Here is a 26863-nt window from a genome sequence, read left to right as displayed (position 1 = left end):
CCGTTTGAAGCTTACATGCTATAGAGCGCATGGTGGCCACTTGATATATTCGAGGTGGTCAACAACTGTATACGGATGAGTGGCCGGGCCATGTTTGTCGGAGGCTGAAATATCTCACCGGCGAAGATTGCTGTGCACTTGAAACAGCTCTCCTGCGGGCGGCACTGGCCGCCGCTCTACGGCACCGCGCCGTCAGGACAGACTTGCCGCTAGCGTGAACTGGCCTTAATGCTAAAAACGACTAGCAGATCGAAACATGCAGCGCGCTGTGCACGCACAAATGACGCCCAAAAACGACACACACATAATATAAGCAAACTAACAACGTTGCCCACTCGACACTTAACACGCTGTTTAAACAAAAACGAAGCGCCAAACATAATCACAGGTACAGATGAGTGCAAAATAACATGTGTCCCAGTTCTTACTTCGCTGTGTTTGAAAAGCACTTTTTTTTCGCTAATGGTGCCTGTCTAGTGAGCGAAGTGATCTTTGCGGGCCCAGCAAAAAACGCAATCAGTCTGGTGAAAGAGGAAGGCGCGAGATTTTCCCCACCGAAGGATAAGAGCGCACAACTCCCCCCCCCCCCCTTTTTTTTGCGGGGCAAAGTACGCGTCGTAAATGAGCGTGCCTCAGCGCGTCGTAACGAGCTGGGTGCCGAGTGCGGGTGGCTTTCTTTCTTTGTTTGTTTCTTTGTTTGTTTGTTTGTTTCTTTCTTTCTTTCTGTCTTTCTTTCTTGAGTTTTCATACATATAGATACGTATACATGACGTTGACGCCGGCGGCAACGACCAGCCTAGAGTAACCATATAATTGCTATCACAAAAAAAATGGAGATAAAGCATTCCACCGTGATGAAGTGCCAACCAGAAACCACCCATTGGACAAAATGTGGTTGCGTACCAGAACTTTTGCCTCGCTGCGGTGATCTAGGGGTTAAGCTACTCAGCTGCGGACCCGCAGGTCGCAGGATCGAATCCCGACTGCGGCGGCTGCATTTCCGATGAAGGTGGAGTTGTTGTAGGCCCGTGTGTTCAGATTTGGGTGCACGTTGAAGATCCCCAGGTGATCAATATTTCCGGAGCCCTCCGCTACGGCGTCCCTCATAATCATATGGTGGTTTTGGTACGTTAAAGCCCACATATCAATCATCGATCGTACCGGAATTTTCGCTCACGTCGCTATTATAAACCCGTCGTAACACAAAAACTAGTGAGGTTGTGGAAGCTACTTTCGTAAAAAGTAATATTGATAGTTGTTTTAGCTCACTGCTTTTATCCCTTTTAGAATGTGAAATCTCATTTCTGCACGACACTTTATCAAGGTTGAACGTTCCCCTCTTGTGTTTTCCCTTACTCCTCGTGGTTTTTTTTTTTGTAAATATAATGTTTGGTGAATAAACAAAGTTTTAGTCTGCGCTCGTTTGTCTAGGCCCTTGGCGTCTCGTTAGTTTGCGCTGCCATTATTTTGGTATTTAATGGGGCTTAAGCAGTGTTCAAACCACCGCGAAAATCCCAACACCGACCCCGTAAGCAAATATTGCTTTTGCATGTCTCTATGAGCACTTTCTTATTATTTGGTGCACGTATAATGGAGAGTTTACAGGACACTGTCAATGTTCTTAAGTGCTAGCAGTGAATGTATGATCAATTGTCGAAACTTAAGCGTGAATGTAATAGGGTCAGCAGAGGTCATACAAGTTTTCGTGTACACTGTGTGGGCACACAGGAATAACTGATCTTTCAAGAGTTACCCTTGAAACACCAAAGAAGATTGAACAGAAAGGTTTCTTAATTATAGAGCAGCATACGGCACAAAAACTTTCTTTGCTCGCATTAAAAGACTTCCGCAACTATTTTCATGTTCTGTACGCTAAGGATTAGTTTTTACTGTCAACATGAAACAAGAACTTTTAATAAATTATGTTTTCGTTAAGTCACTTGCGGTTGCAGGAAACTCACCAATCCAATATTCTTGCGAAGGGTCTCCAAACCCGTTTGCGTATTCAGTCCAATTTCGATAAAAGTGGAAAACTCTATTCTTGAACTGACCACGCCTTTGTATGACCTGCATAAAAGAAATAGTTGAAACTCGTAAATCAATCATTGGTGCATTATTGGGTAAGAAAGCTATGGGGTGTTTATAATGATTTTAAAGCATCAGTATTCTATGCAGAGCACCTATTAAAGTAAATTGCAGTGAAGTCCTCCGAGAGCAACGTTTCAATAATTTCTATTAGGTGAGCATACTCCCCTACAAACTCTGTTGTTTTGATAGTGGTTTATTGCATAGTTTCAGTGATCCACAATGAACTATTGAATTAAATTAAATCAAATCAAAACTTTTTTTTATCTCAGCAACTGCTGCCTCACTAAGCCCGGCCACCAGTGGTACAGCTCGACAATATGCCACATTGACTATAGATAAAAGGCATGCTAACAATAGAAGAAGGCGTTTTGCATAACTATGGAAATAAGAGAAAGAGTAATACAACTGCGTAGACGTGCTTGTAGTAAGTCGACTCTTTTTTTTTTCTTAAGTGTAACACAACGCTGGGCCACGACATCAAAAATATATGCACAAAATAATTTTAAAGTGGTATGTCAATGAACAATTGCAACCAAATAAAATAAAACAAACGTAATGACAATATCAATCTTTATGTTAACTGCTAAACATATATGTACATTTCGTATGTACACACATACTGATGCTACGCTGGAATTACTCAGTGCGATAGAACGAAATGAATTAGTCAAAATGGAGCAAGGAGACAAGTTGTCCGGGTTTAATCCTGGTTGAAACAAGTTCAGCAATAGGATAAGATACCGATTGCTGGCCAGAGTTAGTTCGACAAATATATGTTAACGAAACATCTGCAGGTCTCGTGCTATATAGAATTTATCAACGATTTAAAATAAACAACTCAATATAAAAATATTTCCATTTGGCAAGGCATTTCGGTGCTTAGAAACCTAACGAAATGAAAGAATGAACTCATGTGACTTCAGCTTGTACTAACAAAAATATTGGCAGATCCCACGTGCAGTGGAAATCGATGATATGTGAAGCACGAATAAGAAGGGTCGCCATCGGCGATTTGTTCATTGTTTCCACATTTGGCACAAATGTATCACCCAAAAGGCATGTGTTGCGAATTATTCCGCTAAAAATATTCCTACTTATATAATAACAATTCACCAGGCTCATGGTACAAATATAACAAATAAGGGCAAGTGCAGTGCACGCTGCATAGCATCGTCTAGCTGATGGCACTGCCGCACTTTACACTATGTGCTTCTTTAGGTCGATGATAGTTCTCTCGAGGTGTTCATTCAAATATTTTCGCACATAAATTGTTTCATTAGGTTTGCATCCTTACGGAAATCTAAACGGCTACTTATCGTCAATTTACTGCGTGGAATTTGTTTAAAAAAAGCCTAAACAATTGACTGTTTTTATTATTGTGCTAAAAGCGCGAAAATTCTCTTTAAGATGTGAGATGCCATCAACGAGATTCCGCCAACAAAACGGCATTCTTAAGAGAAAATAGTTTTGGCATTTGTGTTTTCTACTTGTCGCTGCTCAAATACACAAAGCCTTGAGAAGTTTGGGTGGCGAAGCCCAGATGTAGGAATGTTCACCTTGCAGTCACTTCGCATGCTGTTCCACTGTAGGGGATCGTTTTTCGCTTGTCTCGTGCTTCAGATGAATTACGAAAACAGAATCAATAATGTTTCTAGTAAAATGACAAAACGCTATGCATTCTTGCAGTACACTTGACAATTATGATCGTGCTCCGTCATAGACACTTTGATCCCATTCGTTGTGTCGTGCTGCTAACCTTGCGGACTGGTTCGATTCTCCGTTACGACAGCCGCATTCCCACGGACGTGAGCGGTAAGACCATGTTTTGTATGTTATTCTATGTTATGAAAGATTCAGAAAATATCTGCTGGAGCAGAAAGCGTAGCACAGTGCAATTACCCAAATAATCTACAGAGGCATATTTATCTAGCATGATAAACTGCATGCAACGTAACCAGTGAACTGAAAACTCCCTAATTTAATTTGTGTTTCTTGAGAACACGTGTGCTAACTGCGGAGAATGCGCCAAATTTTAATGATGTCACAATTTAGCGCTTGTAATGAAGCTATACCCATAGGCGTGAATCTTTTTCTAGTCCTAATTTACGAGACTAAGAGGTGAAAACAACAAATGTTTTCTTGTCATGCATCGTCATTCTGGCACTGAATCTGCCGTTCGGTGCCCCGCCACGGTGGTCTAGTGGCTAAGATACTCGGCTGCTGACCTGCATGTCACGGCATCGAATCCCGGCTGTGGCGGCTGCCTTTCCGATGAGGCGGAAACGCTGTAGGCCCGTGTTCGAAAATTTAGGTGCACGGTAAAGAACCCCAGGTGGTTGAAATTTTCGGTGCCCTGCACTACGGCGTCTGTCATAATCATATGGTGGTTTTAAGGCGTTAAACCCCACATATCAATCAATCATCAATCTTCCATATGGTCTACAGTAAGCCCATTATAAGCTATATTATCCCAATTTTCCAGCTTTATTAACTTTGAGTAGCCGGAAAAAGGCCCACTTTCTACACCAGTAGATTTGGTCACCAAAATGAGCAGGTCACTGTATCACGAAATAGCGTGTGACGGCGACGCTAAAAAAGGTAATACTCAGTCACGAATTAAGCGAGCCTTTGCTGTGAGGTCACAATTGGAAAACTGTATTGCCCCAAAGTGCTTGTTTTCGCGGCTAACATGACGCCAAAATAGTACGATGCACTTTCAGATAAGAGAGCTAGCTTAAGCCTTATATAATGTTGTGTGGCTATGGAGTGCATTTTACGCTAGCCTCAGTTTACAAAATAATAAATTGAGCTACCAGAATGCGCCTGAATGATAATAAAAATATTTTTCTGCATTGTGTATATGTGCACTGCAGTTGCTGTCTGGTTTTGGCTCCCTGGCTTCGTCAAGCTCTATTTTTACAGCTTTTCTGCCAGGGTGGACTTCAACAAATCATTTGCTGCGTGTAGTAAAGGAAACTTGGCTTGACATGGACTGCAAAAAAGTCAGTGCAGAAAATATTCGTTTCTGCTGAAAAAGACCACTGAATAATTTTCGATTTATCGACGTGACCACACAAACTTAAAGAGCACCTAAATTGTAATCCTGTAGCGCGTTATCTTATTAGCGGCTCTTATTTTTCGGTACACGTTTAAAGTTTTAGAATTTGTTACACGACAGTCGTAACAAGAAAGTGCAGGCAAGTATGCGACCTAGTAAGTCCAATCTACACATCTCTTGCACATCTTACAATTTATAGGCTTTTATATCAAAAATTACCGAAGAAAAACTGATGTACCTACCGTCCACCCTCCCCCATCGGCTTTCATGTTGCAGTACACGTCCTGTCCTTGAGGTGCTTTGTTGTGGTATATTGTATATATACCATCATTCCGCTGACCAGCACGTAAAAGATCGCTGCACTGTCGAGGATGATTGTTGTCTGCAAGACAAATTTTCTGCTGAAGAGGCTTGAAATGCGTGTATAATATCATCTAAGTTCTTTCTTGCAGTGGCTTTAACATTCGGTGATGTGTGCAGAAGAATTACATTTCTAAAGTTATATTGACAGAATTGCTGAAAAATTGACTTAATTTGCTGAAAATAAATTGCCTAGCATGTGTTCAAACAAAGAAAAAGTATTAAACTTAAACCTCGAGGGCTCTTCGTTCAAGTGGTGTGTTTTTTTTTCTTTCAGAGGCAACATAACTATGTCTGCATTATACTACAGAATCAAATATGCGAAGATAATTATCTAACCTTGAAGATACATCCACTGAGCTCGTGATAGGTAGCTGGTGATGCATCAGAGTTTCGTTTTACCAGATTAACCTTTACGTGGTGACCCACTTTTGTGATGCGCGTCGTATAGCCAAGGTGCCACGTACCAGCAAGCCCAGACAGACAACACACTTTTCTACTGTACCATATACTGTTTGGCGTAGCAATAAATAAATAAATACATAAATAAATAAATAAATAAATAAAACTAACAAGTTTACAATGCCAATGGAAATCTGAAAGAACAGCGAAGCTGGTCGACCTTGCGGGCTTAACGTGTCCTTTTGTCTGATGCTAGGTTTTTCATTCGCGAGGACAGAGTAGAGTCAAACAGCATACTCCCACAGAAAATGCAATAATCTCCAAGTTCGAGCGCCACAAGCTAACGTGTAAACCTGGTTGAGGCAATCCGGTATAATGGCGTAACTTTTAGTCCTTCCTACTCTGCTGGCGCCGCGCCGGCAAACTTGGCGTGGAGGCTGCACGGACCTCCCCGCCTGTGGACGTGGCTTGGCGGTGGCTGTTGGTCGGTGCATGCGCTGTTAGACGAGATTAAACCCAGGTGTTGCGCAGGTGGGGCTTGTATATTGATAAAGATTGGCGTGGAAGGTATTTCTGTTTTAGGCGCACTGGTGGTTTAGGATGTTTATGTATAGGGGACCAAAACTGAACGCATGACTTGTGTTATTGTGGTGCTCCCTTGAGTATTTGTCATATTGTGCTTAATTAGCTACTTATCTAAGATCAATTATGCAACGTATCTCAAATTGCTTTAGGGCGAAGTGCAATTTGTTACGTTGAAGAGCGAATTGCAAAACAAACAATGCAACCTTTTGTGACCGAGCACGTGCTGCATGGTAGTTTGTTCCGGCTGTTACGGAAAGCTTGGAAAATATATGACAACTGCTTTTATGCGCTACCAAAAGGCTGCGTTCTAAATAATTATTAAAAAAATGACCAGCATACAGGCTGTTAACCAATCACTTATTAAAAAACGATGGCCTTTGATATAATTGTACCACTTTCACAAATAGTTATGCATAGTGGAGTTGATTCCCTGAGCCTCAGGTCCGCGAATATCAGTTTGTGGGCCAGCGAAAGAAAGTAATTTTAATAGCTTTTTTCAAAGACACTATTGAAATAAACACAATCAATCAAGCCAAAAAAGTTATAGTGGGTATTATTTGTACTAATTATGTTCATATACGAAGAAATAAAGCGAATGAAAAGACAACGTCCTTTCGGCAGCTAAAAAACCGGCAAAGGACAAAAGTATACATCTTGGTTGCTTTCTGTCAGTTCCAAATTAAAAGGGACTGTGGGTCTCGTCAATCCACCAAGTGGCTTTTATCTCGTGGCTCTCAACATTTGTATATATTGGACTGTGATGTCCAAATAAAAATAATTTTTATTCTGGTGTAATAATATGTCATATGCTCTACTTCGAGCACTCTCAGGTCTAAATTCATTGGTATACCATTTACGGTCCACGTGAGAACAGCCGCCACCTTAACTCAATCGGCAGAGCTTAGTTCGTGTTATTCGTTCGCAGTCTTGATGTTTACGCCCCCGAGCCCCTCGGAGGCCCGTACATGAAGGCTTTCTAGTTAATAGAATGTTGCAAGTTTGGTTCCTGCTGGCGACAAGTTCACTTTTCGTCCACAGTAACGTTTCACAATTTTATTATTGTTCCTGCAAACAACGTCCGCTACACTTTCTTTTACTTGATTGACTGTTAGTTTAGATCGACGTTCGCGTTTAAGTTTAAAGAGTGACGAAAAGATGACGGTGTGTAGTGCCCACTACTAAAGCATGTACCATTTTAAAACGTTATCCTTGCCTTGACTACGAACTTGACTACGGACCAGGAGCCGCTATTTTTTATTTCCTTTATAGACCTTTTGAGTTCAATGGCTAGGTGAATTAAGACGCACAAATTTGACTTTTTATGTTACATCTACGTTTATAGGACCACATTACAGTGTGCAAGTGATGCGTTTTATGTAGACTTAACCCATTTTTATCAGATGTAGGTGCGCTTAGAACATTGGCGCAAATAGTTTAGCCTCGTCAGATTCTTTTTCTAAATTGCCAGACGTTGAAAGCTTTGACGAGTATCCGCCGTGATATCCCCGCACGTAAGAATTTACAATGTCTGAGTTTGAATGCTCTGGTTTAACTATTAGCCATGCCTGTCCCATTTTAGTAGGGATAAAATGCAATAAACCCCCATGAACTTGCATTTAGGCCTTTGTGAAAAGAATACCAGGTGTTCAAAATTGACTTGTAGGCTCCCATTATTACATGCTCATAATCGTTTTGTGATTCTTGGTGGCAAAATTAAAGCAAACATTTTCACAAGTGCACCAACTGATGTGATGACGAGAATGAAGCGTTCCAGACCCGTACACGAATGACGTTCCTCACTGACATGGAAGGGGAAAGTTTTTAACGTAATTGATGTGTTCTGATTTGCTAAAAGAAACAAAACTGTATGCTTACTTTTGATATAGTGTAATATGCTCTCCAGCTCCTTCACTTTTTCTTCCGCATTGTCAAAGGGCTTCTCTAGCACTTGTGCAGTTTTTGCGGATGAAGTAGCTGTTGCAGCTGCTGTTGCAGCTGCTGTTGCAGCTGCTGTTGCAGCTGTTGGTATAGCTCCGGAGCCTCCACTGATCACGGATGATGCCTGAGCCTCTACAGGACTAACGCGGATAATCGATGCCAATACGAGAACGTGGAAAAGCATGGAGCATTTTGTCATCATAATCCTTGTAGTCTCGGCACTGAAAGAAAAGACGAAAGACGCATTATTTTTGATCACGTTGAGCTTTGATTGCATTTAAAATATACTCTGGATTTTCCGACCATCTAACTGCTCATTAAGCAGATGCAGTTGCACAGACGGCCGTGAGGCGGTCTCATCGCCAAAATGTGTCAGAGCAGTTCTGTCAGCGGACACCAACAGGAAATGGCTGCATGGATGCTGCCATGTTGGCTTCCGAACGCATTTACCGGGACTAGGAGACAAAAACGATTTCCTGCGTTCGAACTAAATGCGAACAATAAACGTTTCACATAATGTTGCAATGTAACATACACCAAACAAACACCAATTTTAGTCAACCCGGTCAATTCTAAAGCACCTAATATACCTGGGACTATGTTTTTCTGCGCAACTGTGTGGCTTTCTTACACCCCATAGCTTTGGTAGTGCTGAAACCGAAGGTTTCGGGCCTTGGTTCAGCACGAACGCAAGAGCCCAGGATTGGCTTGATTTTTGCTCATGTGCTCTGGCGTGTCGCAAGCTTCTTCGGTCCCCAAGCTCCTTGAGGCCCCAATTCTCAAACTCTCTATTAAAAGTACCGTCTTGTTTTTTTTTAATAATGCCTTCGTTTGAGTTTTTTTTTTATTTCAAAGAGTATTAGAATAAAACCGCGATTCACCACATTTATTTTCAAACCACGAAAGTGTACCCTAATCGCCACATTTCCCCTCCCAACTTAAACTTACATGTCCCGAGCAGGTAGTTGATTGATACGAGAGCAGACGTAGCGTTTGTTTTCAAGACTGCTTGCGTGAATGTTCAAAACAAAAAGAATGTACACTTGAGACATTTATGGGAAAAAACGAACATATGCATACCAATCGTTACTGTTGGCAAACATTTAAAGAACGTTTCAAAGTACAAATTGTGGACACAGAAAAGATATCACGCACGTGGTGCTTCGTAGTGGCATCTTGTATTTCCGCTGGATTATATACTTGTTTATATAGACTCGTTGATTACGCTATAGTATTCAGTGAAAGTAACCTAGTTTTTCTGTCATACTTGCTTTGTTCTTGACGTGGTTGCTTGGTGTCATAAGGTGTACAACTGGTATCAATCTCTCCATATTCATGCTTAGCTAGCCACTTCTGATTTACTACTAAGCTCTAACAGCTACTCTTAGCATTCTGGTGTTGAAATTATGTTGATGGTTAGTAATTAATTCAGAAAGTGTGCACACTTTTGCGCCTAAACATGACAAAAAGCGTCTCTGCAGAACGGTAGGTAGCTGTACTCGCGTCACGACAACACTGAATTAAGTATGGGCATGAAGCAGTGGTCATATTTTAGTACTGCCTTCATGATAGCTAATTGTACGTAACGCGCGAAAAATAAAAAAAAGTCTTGAGACGTGTGGTGCTATAGAGTTTGATACAACAATAACTAAAGAGGAATCTGACGCTGCAATTGTCTACCCCTTTGAAAATTATCGGAAGTACAGGCTTTGAATTGGATTGTGTTAGCTCGCGTACTGGCTACGCATCTTATTCTACTGTTTAAGTTTCGTTATTTGCACAGCGTTGGTAGTGGGGTGTGCTGCAAAGCACTGAATGAGCGCCTTTACTGTTCAAAGATGCTCAAGACCACTAGGACTAAGATTTGTGGTGGCTTTTGTACTTTACAAGTCATATTTGGCAGCTTAAGCGAAGCATCGTTTCTCTTAACGCTTAGCATAGATGTAGCGTTTCCTGCCAGTGGAGAATATCACACCGAGTTCACGTATTTTCGTAAGTGCACCGTGTCAAATCTCGTTAAAAAAGAATTCAGAACGACGCGCACTGTCAAGGGTCCTCTGATTCGACTTCACAACAAAATGAGAGGTGCATTGGTGGCAAACCTTTTAGACAGACTCACCGGGCATCGCAGCAAACAGAATATTATTGTTTCTTTCCTAATACTGTATTGTTTTAATTATACAGCAATGATATGCACACTCTTCACTGGCTTTTGCCGCCGGCCTCGACGTCAGCGTCACCGTATACGTATACGTAAATCTATACGTAATAAAACGCACGAAATCAAAATAATCAGAAGAAGACTCCAGCGCACCGTATGCAACGTGAGACCTCTGAATTGTGAGTGCGAGGCGTTAACCACTGAGGCACGAAGGGGCATCTCCTTCAACGTTCAAACGGCAAGCTATTTAAAACTGCCACCTAGTGCTGGTGATGGGCATCTTGGGGAGACCTCTCGTGTTTTCAGGATTACCTGCAAAATGGCGCCGTGAGTGTGCGTCGTCAGATTTTCACGACGCGGGGGCGTGCGCTCTCATCCCCCACGCGTACTTCGCATCGCGGAGAGGGAGCAGGGTGGATGCTAACGCGTGCACTTATCTCGCGGTAGAAACAATCGTGCATTTCGACTGGCCTTGGACTTTTACCGGAACGATTATGTTGTAGTTACCAGGTGCACAAAGGTCCCTGAAATCATTGCACAGTCTCCATTTGAGAAAGGAGCGCCCTTTTTAGACCCACCAAAGTAACAACTGAAACGCTAAGTTGCGTTCATCTGTACTTTTTGGTACTTTTTGTGCATAATTTATGCGTGAGAAACGCGGCGCACGTTTTGATCTACTTGCCATTCTGCACGTGTCCTTCCAACTTTGTTGCTATCGGGTTCTTTGCTTTGTCTTTGCGGAAAAGCTGTGACGTTTTTCTATAAGTAGACAACGTGTACTTCCGAGGGCAAGCCAATCATGTCTGTTTTCAAGTGTTGTAAAAATAACTCACCACACCTTGATGCCGAATCTGGAACGCAGTGGCAGAGCAATGCCTACCTTTGTCGTTAAATTTGTCAAGGTTTCGCCCCTACCTCATGGTCACGAAGTTTTTTTTTTTTGCAACAACATTTAGTACCAATGAATGAAGAAAGTTTCACTTAGATACAGCCTTATATCTGTTTGCTTTGAATAATGCAAACAAGCGTCGCAGTTCTTAAGAATGTAATTCATCTAAAGTATATCCGAAGACTGCACTTTCCATAATTCCCATAAGGATACAAACGCCGCTGAAGGAGCCCGCTTAGACACTAACGCCTGAATTGCCTATAAATGTATAGATCAGTGAAGAAAAACTTTTTTTCGGTGCCAAAAATCACAGACAATCCTCTCAACTACCTCAGATTCTGTTATGAAAAGTTTGGATAATGCTCATGTTCAGTTTCTTTGTTTGTGCTAGAATTTTATTCCTATGTAAACAAAGAAAACAAGCTCATTATTACGTAAATATCAAATAGCAAGTTCAAAATATTAGCGATTTTGATGGAGTCAATGAAATTGAGGTGCCTTGCTCTATCAGCTTATTGACTTTGTCATGTTTACCTAATTGAGCAGCTCTACTTGGCTATCCGTACGTTTACGCATTGATGGATATGCGGTGATGAGATTTTCTTCTGCACTAACTCTAAAATACAGCAACTTGTTAAGGGAAACTTTAGCAGTTGAGAGACTGTCTAAAGATCGTTGCAGCCTATTAGACAGGGCAGTAACTGTACTGTTGTACCTTGTTGTGTCTAAAATAAAAATACTCTAGGCGCGGCAGATGAGCTTGGCCTTTTTAACCAGACGTCTGAGCGGCAAGCCTCAAACAGTATCTGACTGATCCTCAGAACGACGATAAAGTTATTCAACCAATACGATAGTGAATATTGCGGGTTTGCTTTTACATAGTTCTTTACAATAATTCTTATTGTAAGTAAATAAATCACAACGTTCCTGAGACCTTCGGTGGATTCATGCACGAGCTTCCAAACACGCGCGTTATTCCGAAAACTTAGCGAAAGAAGCTTCACGTACCTATGAGCTGCTGTCCCTAATCAATAAAATAACAGAGCGCAAAAAAATAACGGATTGAACTGTAAACAAAGTAGGCACTGTCTCGCAACTAATTTCAATCACATTTATTCGTAAAACTTGTGCAGCGAAACGAAATAGATTAAACAAAGGTAAGAATGCGACACGCTCAACGTTGGGTTACTTTCATCCAAGCGTCCAAATAAGCAGTTAACAAATGCTCATTCCCGCTCGCATAGCACTAGGCAAGGCTTTCTTAATAATACCTTGCTTGTTGAGGCGTTCTCTGCTGCCTCAGTGACGCGTCACTGTTTATTATCCGAGGTTCGCTAGAACTTGCCCAAATATGAGCAGTTTACTAAACAACGTGCTCTTCAAGTGGTCAAATGTCACGGGCATCCGCAAACGTGTAATATAGTTTTACGTGCAGCATATATAGGTAGGTGGGCGGGCATTTCATTTCGCAAAATCATTTTGCAAACCATCGTCCATTGCGCACTGACCCGCTATTTACAGGTTGGTTTTCTTGTTACATTACGGGCGTCTAATATTTAATAAGAGCTCACAGGCTAGTTTTACAGGTTATGTACGTCTGTGATCAATACTCTTTCAACCTATGCTCATTTGGATTTTCAGTCAGATTGCCCACAAACAGCGTTGTTCTACTAATTGATTATATTACAGCATTCTTGATACGTTTCCCACTTGAAAGAGTAGATTCACTGTAGATGAAATTGGTTGGTTGTGAGAGAGCCACAAGCACTTCAAGTTAACTGTGGCCCTCAAGATTTTCTACTCCATCACTTTATGCGTAGTGCCTTTACTTTAGCTATCATGTGACAGTCGCCTTAACGAACCTGAAAACCGTACTATCGAGCATTTATGTTGAGTATATTTTTCGCTATATTTTTCACCAAACACTCTAGAATCGGTGCAACTACGTTATGGTATAAAAGCTATCTGTCACTTTAATTCACGTTCACCAAAACTACACGTAATCCAATGAAACACAGATAATGTGGTACCTAAAAATAGAAGGTTCTTACGTTTCGAAGACTGCCAGCCTTTCGTCACTGAACCTGCTTAGTTGGTGAAAGAACCGTTCTCGTCAAAGTAACCTGGCAGATTCTTCAGTGAAAAACGCACGAATATATTTAACATAGCAAGGACACTTCCAGACAATGCGAGAGTGCTCAGTGCATGCATCAGTTGTGCACGTCTTTCAAGCTCCCAAGGTTCTCTACGTAGCGTTCTTTTGTCTTCGTATTGACCTTTTTCAATCTGAAAACACACAATATATTTTGTGCTTCTCTATAGACATTGCTTCAAATCCTGTCATTGCTTCTACATCTAAGAACGAGTATTTTTATTGTACCAATGGTATGGTAACTCTATACTAAAGTTTTATTTCTATCCGGAAGAATGTGTCTATACATTGCCGAAATGTATATGTTCTGTTTTACGCAAGCGTGGTCTTTTATTTCAGCGAAAGATAAATGAAAATGATAGGTTGTTTTCTGGTATTAGTTGTATACACACGATAAGTTTGTTTGTGAACCAAATGCACATTGAAGTTTTTATCTATCTGCATCTCTATCCACCCGTGTTTGTCTACCTGCCCTTGTCACTTGCATGCTTCACTTGGTGTGCCTTAGCTTGGACATCTCTGCCGCTTAGGACCTGGAGCCTTTTCTTACGGCAACGTGTGGCACATACCATTCTTTCACTGCACATCCTATGTGGGTAGGCGCCGCAGGTAATTCACAGTCTACATCAGTTCCAGACTGAAAAATATTTTAAAATATTATGAGGCGTAATAGTTAGTCAACTTCTATGTGGCGCTGACTCAAAAGAAGTTTTTATTACGCCTGCCGTTGGCGAACACTAGTGATCGTGGTGTTGCTTGTCTAACGTTCATTGTGGTTGCAGTGTTGGCTATATACTTTGAGACAAAGTAATAAACGTTACGAGCGTAATCCTGTGACTCGACGTTGGTTATCAGCGCATAAAACTGCTCACTCGGACACAGAGCTACCACTTAAACTCCGTGCATTTCAGTCGACGTGCCTGGTAATCCCACAATGTGCGTAATTGAACGAAATTTACACAAATATGTATATTCTCATCATAAGGCCTGGCCTATTGCGAACGAGGACATTCTTAGGTCCACTCATCGTAGAAAGACATAGTATTCTAGTGGTCAGCGAGTACCTTTTGATGCAGTAGTCTGACTGAAGTCTTAAACGGTGAATCTCACGAGGGGATGTCTCAAGTTACAACTGTATTGTTACGTTTCTGAAAAGGAGTATAAGCAGCCGCTGGTAGTCTACTGCTGAGGGGACAAAAACTCTAACCTATAGCCTGCTGACTCCTAGGGGTAAATGTCAAAGCTTTTCTTGCACAATGCACATTACTATCAGCAGCTAAAAAACACTTTGTAGCAGTTTTCCTAATTTGTACAACGCAAATGTCTATTATTAGTGTGCTATGTTGACATAGGAAGTTAATTTATGACACACACCCGCACGCAAAGAATAGACCACGGTGTACGATAATCCCTAATAGGCCACCGTGTGAGAGCTGCATGATGAAACCTGCAAGCATTTTGTGATGTTCATGAAGTGCTTTGTGTCTGATGCATCGAAGGGGCAAGAACAGAGTGAGAAAGATGAAGGTGGGTTGAATGTCGCTGGTACGAATCCCTAAGAAACAGACTTCTTGTTATCCCATTTTCCAAAACTGGGGCTCAGCTTGACAAGTGACAATATACTTACCTTTGGTGCTTCGGATTTGGGCTTTAGCCGCAGGAACTCGTGTGATGTCTTCACGAAGCTAAACAAATGAAATTTAAACTGGCTATTGGTGTCTTAGAAGCGCCACTATAGTTTAGCATAAATAAGCTATTTTTTCCAATTTACTTTTCAATAACTTTCATTTGTAGTCACTATAACAGATATATTTTCTGACCTGAACGGGAGGAAAGCAGTTATTGCGCTATTTTCGTTTCATTTTCGTTTTATTTTTGTTAATTTTCTCATCAGTATTCGATACTAGAAGCGTTACACTAACTCATATAGCCAATTATTGGCTGATCCCCCTCAGTGGACGTGAGCCATATTTGAGGCATCATCATCATCAACTGGGAGAATGTATGGCGGATGACATTCATCTCTCTGTAGCTTAATGTTTTAGTTGATTGCTTTGAGGGACGCCAAGCTGACATGTAGAGGAGATTCCTCGTTGACCGGATGTCGTTAGCTTAAATAAGCCCACCAGCTACCAAGTCAAGGTGAGCCAGCTAAGAACCTTGCCAGCGTTGCGAGAACAGCTGGCCTCACTGAATTTTTGCTGCTAAAAGCGTCTATTAGCTATAAATAACTACTCGGTAAAAAATCCGCAACCGTGGATTTGAGACTAGAGGAGCTCACGGGCTGAATCTTGGAGCCTTCGCGCCGACGCACCATCCAAGCAAAAACTAAAGCGTAAGAGAGCTTTATCAGGAATCTCATAGAATGACAGCAACGACAAATGATGCAACATACTATATAAAAAGTAGTAACTGCATGAGCGTCGGGGATAAATAGTGAAAACATATTTTTGAGGAAACCTCCGGAAGTCCTAACCAGACTTTTGTTTTACAAGCATGCATGTGAAAAGTATGGTTGGGTCTCTGATGACGAGAAGATTGAAAATTTGCGCCTCTATCTCGGTGGTTTAGCCAGAAAATGATACGACGCGGAGATTTTGCTTGAACGGCCAATATGTCCTCAGTGGAACATAAGTTTTTGTCAATTTATCAGCCGAACGCTCTCGATCGTAGGTATGCTTCTATGCTTTTTACCTACCAATGTGGCTCATTACTAGCATACTTTTTTTGAGAAATGCACCTGGTGTACGAAGCGGAGCCCAAGCTTGCACCATCTGCAATTGTACTTTACTTATACAAGGACTATGCGTTCACGTACTAAGCTAAGTTTAATTGAGAGAACCAGATACATTCGAGGATCTCTTACAGCGCCTAGCATTCGTCTTGTCAACAGCTGAATTACCGGGACAACTGGCACCGTATGAAAGAGAAGAAGTTTTGATTCAGCCGAAGTAACTGCACTACATTAGCGGAACGTCAATTAACACAGAGTTTTTTTTGCCTTTCTCAGCCTTCCATCGGAAGTAAAGCTCATACAATCCTTCTAAAAATAATCATAGGAGTGGCCAACATGACACACTGTTGGTTCCTCAAATGTTACTACCGAAAACTTGAAGGTGATGAAAATGTGTACGTTGTATGCACTTGTTGCTTCGCGCCCAAGTTACACACCAATTACCCGTAAATGAAAGCCCTCGTCGACAGTGGGCATCCGAGTTGATAATGAATAACGGGCTTGTTTGTGTCAGCTGCTTACATGCTGGTACGACCCCGTGTGTCCAAGGATACGATGAAACTAAGTGTTCAGATAATGAGTGGGGACTTGCAATTCTTCAACTTCAAAGCCATAGAATCACAACTGACGTGTTGGTGCTGTCAGATGTTAAGAACTTCTGCTAGCTTGTCCTGATAACAATAAGTTAAAGAGGAACATTAACTGGAACGACAAGATTCTAATTCAACAAAAATTTCCCACTGGACGCATCACCAAGCACTGATTCACCTTCTCAGTAAAGCACAACCACGAGGCCGTATCGCCGGATGGCTAAATTACCTGCATTAGGCCGATTCGAATTTTTAAAATTTGTGCATGTCATCTACTCACCAACGCACACGCACTGTCCAAGCTTCTGAGTCGTGCCGCAGTTGACAACGCTATACAAATAAAGCGTTAAGAGTTATGGGAAGGAACCGAAAAACTAAAATTCCTCAAAGGAAAAGTACCAAGTTACATCATAGATGAGTGCCTATGTCTGACATTTTTACGCCGGTACTCCTGATATAGGTAGCCATGACTGTTTTTGGTGCACGTACACTAAACTTCTGAAACAGCTTGCGTGGCCAGGTGTGAAACAAGATATCAGAAACGAGAGAGAAAATTGTTTTGAATGGAGAGCTGCAGAGGCATGTCTGGTTTTTCACCTGACAGGCTACTCCAGCTGCCGCGTGATGACTGTTATATATATATATATATATATATATATATATATATATATATATATATATATATATATATATATATATATATATATATATATATATTGTAATAAACGCATAGCATATACAGTAACATAAACGCATAACAGTCAAAGAAGACAAACAGTCACTCCCACGCACTGCACTATTTACAAGGTTTCGTTCAGACCTGTGACCCATAAGAATGTCAGTTGCACTTTTCTGGAGACTAATGCACTGGAGCTGTTCTGCCATGGGCCTAGAATATTTTTCAACTCCAAGTTTTTGTCTTGTTGCCGTTTTAAATCCATCTTTAAAAACTGTGCCTGATGCGTATATCCAGCACTCACGTAGGACGTGATTGATGTCTTCTATGACGTTGCATTGTACACAAAATGGTAAATATGACAGACCGATTTCGTTATGAAGTAGCTGGTATATGCAGCGTTTATTCTGATGTGGTGTAAAGATGTTTCACCATGTTTGTTGAGGTTTCACGACATACTGAAGTGACACGATGTATCGATTTTTTACAGAGGCCCATAGTGTTGGCTAGGGTCCCTCCAGAGGGACCGCTTGAGGTGCCAAGCGTGCGTCGACACTAGCGTTGCAGCGTCTTGCTTCGAAAAAGGTATCCCGATGATTTCTGCAGAAGCGTCTTGTCCAGCTTCGGCAGTGTCCTCAGCCCGGAAGTTGCTTGTATTCCGCAGTGGGTAGGTATCCCCTGCAGAACAATACGGTGATGGAGGTCGCAGGCTTTCTTGCATAGGCGTTTCATGTCCTTGACGAGTTGGTCCTGCGTGCTTGTCAACTTCAGCGACTGCAGCGCTGCCCTTGAGTCAGCGAAGATGACCCAGGACTCAGCTGTCTGGTCCACGTTGTAATTAAAAGCATCCCGCAGTGCAGCCGATTCAGTGACTGTAAATGAGGTGTAGTAACTTAGAATGGTAGACATGGTGACATTGGCAGATGGAATGCAGATGCCAAAGGCGGATGGTGTAGACGTAGCAGAGCGGCCAGTTTAAATAAGATGATAAGCTCTGTAGCTGTTTTCCAAATGCTCTAGAGTGAATTACGTGAGTGATAGTGCAGGTGTGCGTCTTTTATTCTCGAACTCAGGCACGAAAGTGACTATGGTCAACAAAGAAATTTTCCACGATGGTTCCGTATGCCTTGATGCGATTTGATAGTGTAGCGGCAGGAGGCTCCGCATAGGACCACTGTCTGAAGCAAGTGTATGATCCGGCCCTCTGGTGGCATAACGCTAGTGGACTCAAACAAACTCCTGCTGCAGAAAAATGGGAGTTGTGAAACTCCTGCTGCAGAAAAACAGGAGCTGAAAGGCAGCTACTTTCAGCAAGGGCTCCGATGCTTGATGTGTTCTTTCGTAGGCCGGGGCACACCCTCAGTGCCTTTTCTGGAGCTCCAGTGAGTGCTTATATGTTGGTGCGAGAAACTTCTTGTATAGCGAGAATTTCGTAACAGAGAAAACCTTCTCAGAGAGTGGTATACATTCGTAACATTGGATTAGCGGAGCAGCCACTGGCACTGTTTGATAACGAGCGGAAGATGCTCGCGTATGACGCAACTTTTTCTCTTATTATCCAAAGGTGAGCAGTCCACGTCTTGAGCCGGTCGATTATCACCTATTGTGTTGTGTGAGACATGACGCCTCGTAAAAGTAATGGCGGTACACTTTTCGGGTAACATCGTTAGACCTCACTCTAGTGAGAATTTTTCGATTGAACCGAGAGTTTTCTGCAATCCTGCTCGTAGAACACGTGTGGTGCTACCACTGCTCCATTTGAAAATGACATCTGCGTAAGTAATATTTCTACCGATGCTGGGATGCACTTCTCTAGTCCAATGAGAGAGATGCTTAATAAGGTCGGACTGAGAGCACCACTCCGGGGAACTCCTTGAAGCACTCTGTGTGCAGATGCGTCACCTTTTTGTGGACATGTAGACTGATCTGTCTGCGTGGTAGTCCTAGATCCAGTGGTACATATGACCATCTGCTCCTAAAAACTTCAGAGTATAAGTGACGTTATCGAACGCTCGAGGAATGCGCTGATAGTTATGTTGCCGGTCGCATTGTTGAACATTACGCAGTTGATGAGATTTATTACAATTTCAATGCTGCTGCTACCTTTTCTCAAATCAGACATTTGATTAGGGTACGCATTCTTGTTCATAAGCAAACCGTCCAAGCGTATCGACACCGTCTTTTTCATGAGCTTTCCTACGAAGCTGAAAAAGAGCAACGGGGCGATAAGAGTCGAGTTCCGTGAGTGACTTTCCAGGCTCCGGATTAAGAATAGCACAAGCTTGTTTCCAGGAAGGTTCAAGACAGCCAGTCTCCCAGCTGGCATTGAATATGGCAAGTAGATGCGTCTTTGCCTCGGCGCCTTAATGGGTTAACTCAACGTAGCTGACACAATCAGGTTCAGGAGATGACGCCTTGTTCACCAGCCGCAGAGCACCAAGCAGTTTTATTATAGTAAACGGTTCATTTGCCTCAATGGTGTTGGTGACGTTGAAGCTTGTCGTGGTGCACGAGGTAAAGTTTCTAGAGCCACTACTGCAGTGATTTTCGAGCAGAAAAATTCCGTCGTCTTCGACTCACTGCTGTTTGGGCATAGCGAAACGTGCGATCCACACATTTCGCTATTTCCAAACGAACAAAGTCACGTTGAAGCAGCCCACGGACGTTAGACCACTCCAATGTCCTATTCGCCTTTATTCACTGGGACTTTGTAGAGCTCGAAAATACAGATGGAGAAATCAGGGTAGCGGAATATTTCTTGCTCACTATTGATCAATCCACAAAAATTGTTACAGCCAGAGCTGGAAAAGAGGACGCTAATGGCATCATTAGTCTGCTAAGGGCAGGTTGTTTCCGAAATGCTAATGCTTCGGTGTGTGACGTTAGCATTGCTTTTAAAAGCACAACACTTTCATAATGCGCGTGCTACTATGGCATAACAATCTGCTTTTTCTGTCCTTATCAGCAAGCTGCCAAGAGCTTCGTGAGCGTGCTGTTCGAGACGCGAAGCAGTGCGTTAAGATGTATTAGAGCTTTCGAGGTGGTTGAACGTGCTGCCTCGTAGCCGCTGTACGACAACACAACCATTTCTACACAAGTGGTCTCGGATGCAGTCTTTTGTTTGCAGCTTCCGCGAATGTACGAGCATTTCTAGAAAATCTTGTCTTTTCTGAGAGAAAGAAAACTATGATCCGGTAAGAGGCCTACAAAGAATAATGAAGAGTAACTCGGCAGCAGAGGTAGCAGTGATATACCAGACGTATAACCTCGGAACCGCGTTTTGTAGAAAAGAATTAAGGGGACTTCATAATCACCTTTACAGGCTCTTTTAAATGACCAAAACGGCTTCGCTACGTGGAATCTTGACGACCATTTTGTATGAGAGACCTTAGGCATACAAAATGCCCCTTAATCAGCAACATCTTTAATTATTACACCATGGGGTGTGAACAATGAAGTCCGGAATAGTGAATGGGTCTGTGGCTGAAATATCTAAGGGACGAAAATAGGGCGATCAAGGAGATAAAGCTGCGTCGAAAACATGGAGAATAGGTGGTGGATTGCACCTGTTTTACTGTAGCTCGATGTTCGGGTGAATTACGCTGAGGCAACACTCTTATTCATGCTATACCCATTTAAAAATGCTCTCCGTACATTCATACAATTATGTGCCAATTTTGGTATACAGCAAGATAGTAAGCGACCGCGACAGCATCCAGACGCAGGTGGTGAGGTGGACTACAGATAGAAACTGGCAATTACTTTCATTAGTAATGTGTTCAACTTGAAGTCTATCTATCTATCTTTCTATCTTTCTATCTATCTATCTATCCATCCATCTATCTATTTACCTATCTATATATCTATATTCTATCTCTCTACCATCTATCTGTCTAGCAGACTGCGTCTGGGTTCTCTCGTGGTCGTTTCGTTAGCTTGAACATACCAAAATTGGCATAAGTGGACATGAGCGTATGACTTGCATCACAATGCACTGGTAATGCAACGAATTGCCCATTGACGTTATGATGCACAACTTCGATAGAGGAAAAAAATGGTTGAGGCCCATGTGCTTAGACATATGTGCACGTTAATGAAACCCAGGTGGTCGAAATTTCCGGAGCCTTCTTCTGCGGTGTCTCTCTTCATAATGACATAGTTTTGAAATTTTACTCCCCAGATATTCTCATTTCCTGACATATTTTCCAACAATCACGAGTCGCTCACTGGCTACGTACAGTGTCCTATAATAAGCACGTATGCGCCAGATCTAATTCACAGTCTAATGCAACCAAAACTTCGGAAATGTTAAAGCGATACCATGAAGGCGTCTGTCCCAGAAAGTGTGGTGCGGGCGTTTGCAGCGTTGACAATGGGCAAAAATTCCGATGCAAGTGAACAGAAAAGCGCGAAATCTTCAGCCAAAATTCTAAACAACGTGCTTTGAATGTCAACCAAACGTTTTTTTCTTTTGAGTCAGTAAGTGTATCAATTTACTACAAAGAAGTGACAATAAATGGCATCATGTTGAGGCGACATCAGTTGTGTGGCAGAACTGCTTACTCGGTTTGACGAGAATGAAGCTATACATTGCATAAATGCAGCTATCACTACACAGCTTAGATTCAAGCGCTAAGGGGGTATGGTATAGGGTAAATAAATAAGCCAGTCTTAACGTAATATGTTAAAAACGCATGCAACAATTTCTATATGATTTTACGCGCTCACAAAAAAGACCACTGTATATGAAGTCACACCCTTCTTTTATGCCTAGGTTGCCCATTTTGTCTCTAGTCTCCTCCCGAATTCCAAAATGGGTTCACTTATTCAATATACCTTTTCTATGTAACCACGAAAAAGAATTTGAAGCTCTTCAGCCGTGTTACTGCAGATTCTCGTAGGTTACAGTTTAACTAAACCTTATTTGATTTGTTATAAAGCCTTCGGAAAGGAAATAAAAATTCTGCTCGCGCAAAGCACCCCAGGGTGTGTAGTGACATGTTAATTTTTTACAGCTTCATAATTCATAAAGTCCGCATTTTTTAAATTCATATTGTTTCCGATTTGTTGAAGCTCTCGCACACAAAGTTTCATATAAATCTATTCATTACTTTTAAACAAAAGGCACAATAAAGTTGTAAAAATTATAAAAATCGCAATACGAGAAAAACCAAGATTCACGTGCGCATACTACTTACGCCAAGGGCGCTCGGCGCACTTCAGCGCGCCATTGGAACCTCTTGAATTGGCCGCTCGTCGTCGGATTTCCACGGGTTCGCTCCAAAGAGTGCAGTGGTTTTCTCGTGGTCGAAATTGCAACTTCGATATTTTGGCGGCTTATCCTACCACACCTCCTTAAGGTAATATACCGACGACCGGGAAAGGAGCACCTCGCAGCATAAACACACTCATCTGCTCAGAGAGCGCGCCAGCGCTTGGTTCGGTCTTTAACGGTTGTTTACGTGCCATCGCAGACATCGAGTTTGACAAGCCTATGATATCAGCGCATTTGATCTTGCCCGAGTCGTTTATTCACCCCGTCAATGTTGGCCCAAAGAAACAAAAGTACGGCAAACACATGCTGCTTGTTGGCCGCACGTTGTTGAAGCATATGTTCGTACATATGAAAGGATAGATATGTAGGTTGGCTAGTTGGTAGTTCATATTCGTTCAGCGAACTGAGAGTTCGGCAACGCACAACAAACAGAGAAGAGCGGCACAACACGAAAGCTCATTAACAACTGGTTTATTTTTCACGTTCGAAAGACGCAGCTATATGTACGAGGGTGCGCATGTGAACAAAATTATGACGACCGTATGGGCAGCATGCGAAGCGTTTAATCAAGACACCTCTCTGTCAATTATCTACATTGTTGTACTCACATTGATGTACTGATAATGAAGGATAGAGCTGATACATTGACCTGCATTCCTGCAAATGAGATACGCTTGAAAAATTCAGGCGTAGTTTCACGCGTAGTTAAAAAGGAGAACACTCCTTTTTTTTTTTCAAACAATGGTTGGCATTTTCTAGAGTCGCAATGCGATGCTGAAATTGAATATGGGGTACTTTTCTAGAAACTACGGTGTTCTCATAGGTGTACGTTCAAACAACGGCCAGTTTGAATCACGTACATGGGACCACAAGACAGCGGCATTCTATATATTACTCCTGAAATACACTTTAAAAACTGGTTTGCGTGTTTCTGATGTCATCCCCTGCCTTTAGACACGTTGTGTGCTGTCCTATATGCACCATGGCACGTACATGATTCAATTTATCGGGTGCCAATAAAAGAAAGCGCACATCGAACCTTTTCCCCACATCTTTTTGTCCGTGAGCCATTGTATGAATGTACTGTCGTCATACTTTGCTGACATGCGCACCCTCGTATATATATGTGTCTTCAGAAAGTAAAAAATAAACCCGTTGTTAGTTAGCGCTTGTGCTGTGAGGCTATTTTATGTCTGTTGTGTTCCCGCGCTCCCAGTTTGCTGAACAAATTCGCACATGCTCTCAGGAGGAATAACTATCCGCTACGTGTACCAGGCAAACCCCACCTGCTGTAGCGTACCAAAACACAACAGTGTTGTTGCTGTTCTATTTTCATCATCCGAGCGATTTTTTGAGGTATATATACTAATATATATTGCAAAAGACGAGCAGCCCCACCGTGGTGGTCTAGTGGCTAAGGTAATCGGCTGCTGACCCGCAGGTCGCGGGTTCGAATCCTGGCTGCGGCGGCTGCATTTCCGATGGAGGCGGAAATGTTGTAGGCCCGTGTGCTCAAATTTGGGTGCACGTTAAAGAACCCCAGGTGGTCAACATTTCCGGAGCCCTCCACTACGGCGTCTCTCATAATCATATGGTGGTTTTGGGACGTTAAACCCCACAAATCAATCAATCAAAACACGAGCACGCACTGATGAGCAGAGGAACAGACGCTGTTGAGTGCGGACCCAACGCTGCTAATAAAATATTTTCTTGCAGCAAACTTACAGGACTGACAGGCCAATCAGTCCCTTTTATCAATCTGGGCACCATTACGAAGCAAAGAAAGCGCGAAACAGCCACTTTGCCGGCTTTTCTCAAGCCGTGGTGGATGTTTTTTTTTCTTTTCACCCTAGTCAGACTTATGCTATGTCGTTGCTATAGCAGACCGGCACACGCTCAAAGTGAGATAATGAAGCTGGCATCGCAAGCATACTTCGTGATGAAGTGTTAAGCACCTCTTCAACATTTATCGCAAAACAAAATAAATACACATGCATGCAGTAAAGTGTGCTCATCGTGACATGATTGCTGTGAGCAATAGGTCTCTCAGACGGGCTAGTTGGTATGGTACACAAAATTTTGGCGAGACAGAGCTGAAACCGTTACGAAGAGAGTATCCTGTAAAGCCCTTATTCAAATTAATAACAATGCAGGTCGGGCGACTTAATAGACTGCGTTTGTGACATGTTATTATATTAGTTTGCCTCCCTATACATTCTATGCTTTTACAAGAGAAATCACCTGATAGTGAGCGCTTTGTGCTGTATGATAGTCCTCCCGTTGTGAGCGCTGTTTCAGCACAGTGCTCCATATTTCCTTCGTATGACAAAGACAACCTGTCGGAAGTGAGCCCGTGTGTGTTTTTGATTCATTGTACGTGAATAAAGTGTGCGATGTGATATTTGTTACCCTTATTAGATTACCGCATATGATGGCGCCTTATCAATTTTAGAAAGTTCTTTCATTGGTTGATTAGCTGATTTGTTAGAAAATTTTCGACTTTAAATGAAACAAATGTCCTTCGAAATAGTTCAATGCCTATCACATATTGCGCGGAATTTACGTACTTAAATACAATAAACACCGGTGGCCTCATGATAATTGATTATCTTCTTAAAAACAAATGAAATTCACATGTGTAAAAAACGGATGAACAAGGTTGTCAGAGTTCGGAGCATGGACAATGACGCACGTGTAGGCCAGCGGAACATGTGGACAGCAAAATAAAAAAAAAATTTAAACAGTACAGTACCAACACGCCTTACTTACTTTCGATGATTGAAAAGCATGCTGCAGCTCTTGAGGGTACATACATACACGGCAACTGCTGAAAGGAGCGTTGCTATGCATTGAGAGTCAACTGCTTCACGTAGCCACATCTCACACGATGCGAATAAAGTGAGCTGTGAAACACCTACTGGTAATGGTGGTAGTGACGCGAACATTCAGTAGAATAACCAAAGCGGGACTTATGCTTGCGGAACATTTTAGGAACATCATTTCAGAAAACCTCAGTACCTTATTTCACGCTACTGGTTGAGACTGCTTTAGGTTTCATGTTCTTTTCTCCTTTATTTTCATCATCTGTTAGCTTCTAGGCTTCTCATGTGGAATAAATTGTATGTGCAGTGCATAAAGTATTCTTAGTTAACATTTGTACTGCTCTTCCTGGATTCGAACAAAAGGAGGTACCCTTTGTTCTCGTAGCCATTTGCTACTGCTGCTTATTTCTGTATTGGCAAGAAAATAAATTTATTTTAAACATCAATCACATGCTGATTATGTTGTGTTTTTCTGACTCGCGAACTTTCAACACACTCAAAAAAACTCGCTTCAATCAGTACAAACGCCCGAGATAAATTTCAATATCACGCACCATTCACGGCACACAAAGACTTAGCCACACACGTTATCAACTATTTAAAAGTCATATAGGCAGCAAAACATTCAGCGATGCAATAAGCACTACAATTTTATTAACATCTTTTGCAATGTGTGCATTGTTTAGATTGCTCACTTTCTGTAGCTTTGTATCATTGTTTCTCGCCAAATGCAAAACTACAATGTCAATGTAAGTGTTTCCTTCTTACCCACTAAAGCAAAGATATGCGCTCCATCACTTATTCTGTTCATGTGTGTATCAAATTTATTAATTTTTTTCATTTATTCAATAATTTATTGTATCTTTGTACTTCATTTTCACCCCTTAATTGCTGCCGCAAGCTGTACGAAAGTGAGTGAACCTGCAGTAACTGCAGCTTTTTTTGCCGTCTTCCCATTTTCCACAATATGTCTGTTTTGGTGAAAAATGAATGCACTGATTGATTGATTGATTGATTGATTGAATTATTATTTGATTAATCGATTGAATATTCAATTGATTGATTGATTGATTGATTGATTGATTGATTGATTGATTGATTGATTGATTGATTGATTGGTCAATAGATCGAGG

General features: G+C 41.9%; 1 protein-coding gene across 3 annotated transcripts in view; it reads right to left on the bottom strand.

Annotated features, from left to right (window-relative positions):
• LOC142803942 (techylectin-5A-like) overlaps window positions 1–23027 on the bottom strand; it is a 42679-nt gene extending 19652 nt beyond the window's left edge. For 2 of the 3 annotated variants that reach the window (XM_075890295.1, XM_075890296.1), the window contains exons 1-4: window positions 13533–13675; window positions 8369–8652; window positions 5389–5528; window positions 1962–2067 (exon numbers count right to left, since the gene is read on the bottom strand). In XM_075890295.1, the coding sequence (XP_075746410.1) occupies window positions 1962–2067; window positions 5389–5528; window positions 8369–8633 (511 nt within the window). In that variant the 5' untranslated portion in view covers window positions 8634–8652; window positions 13533–13675. Of the gene's footprint in view, window positions 1–1961; window positions 2068–5388; window positions 5529–8368; window positions 8653–13532; window positions 13676–22831 lie in introns of those variants that run through there. The other variant, XM_075890297.1, reaches the window with a different exon arrangement.
• Between the last annotated feature and the right edge of the window lie 3836 nt (window positions 23028–26863).

This window comes from Rhipicephalus microplus, chromosome 3, assembly GCF_043290135.1.
Source record: "Rhipicephalus microplus isolate Deutch F79 chromosome 3, USDA_Rmic, whole genome shotgun sequence".
Taxonomy (NCBI): domain Eukaryota; kingdom Metazoa; phylum Arthropoda; class Arachnida; order Ixodida; family Ixodidae; genus Rhipicephalus; species Rhipicephalus microplus.
The sequence above is the reverse complement of the archived record's forward strand: the minus strand, read 5'-3'. Positions and strand labels throughout refer to the sequence as shown.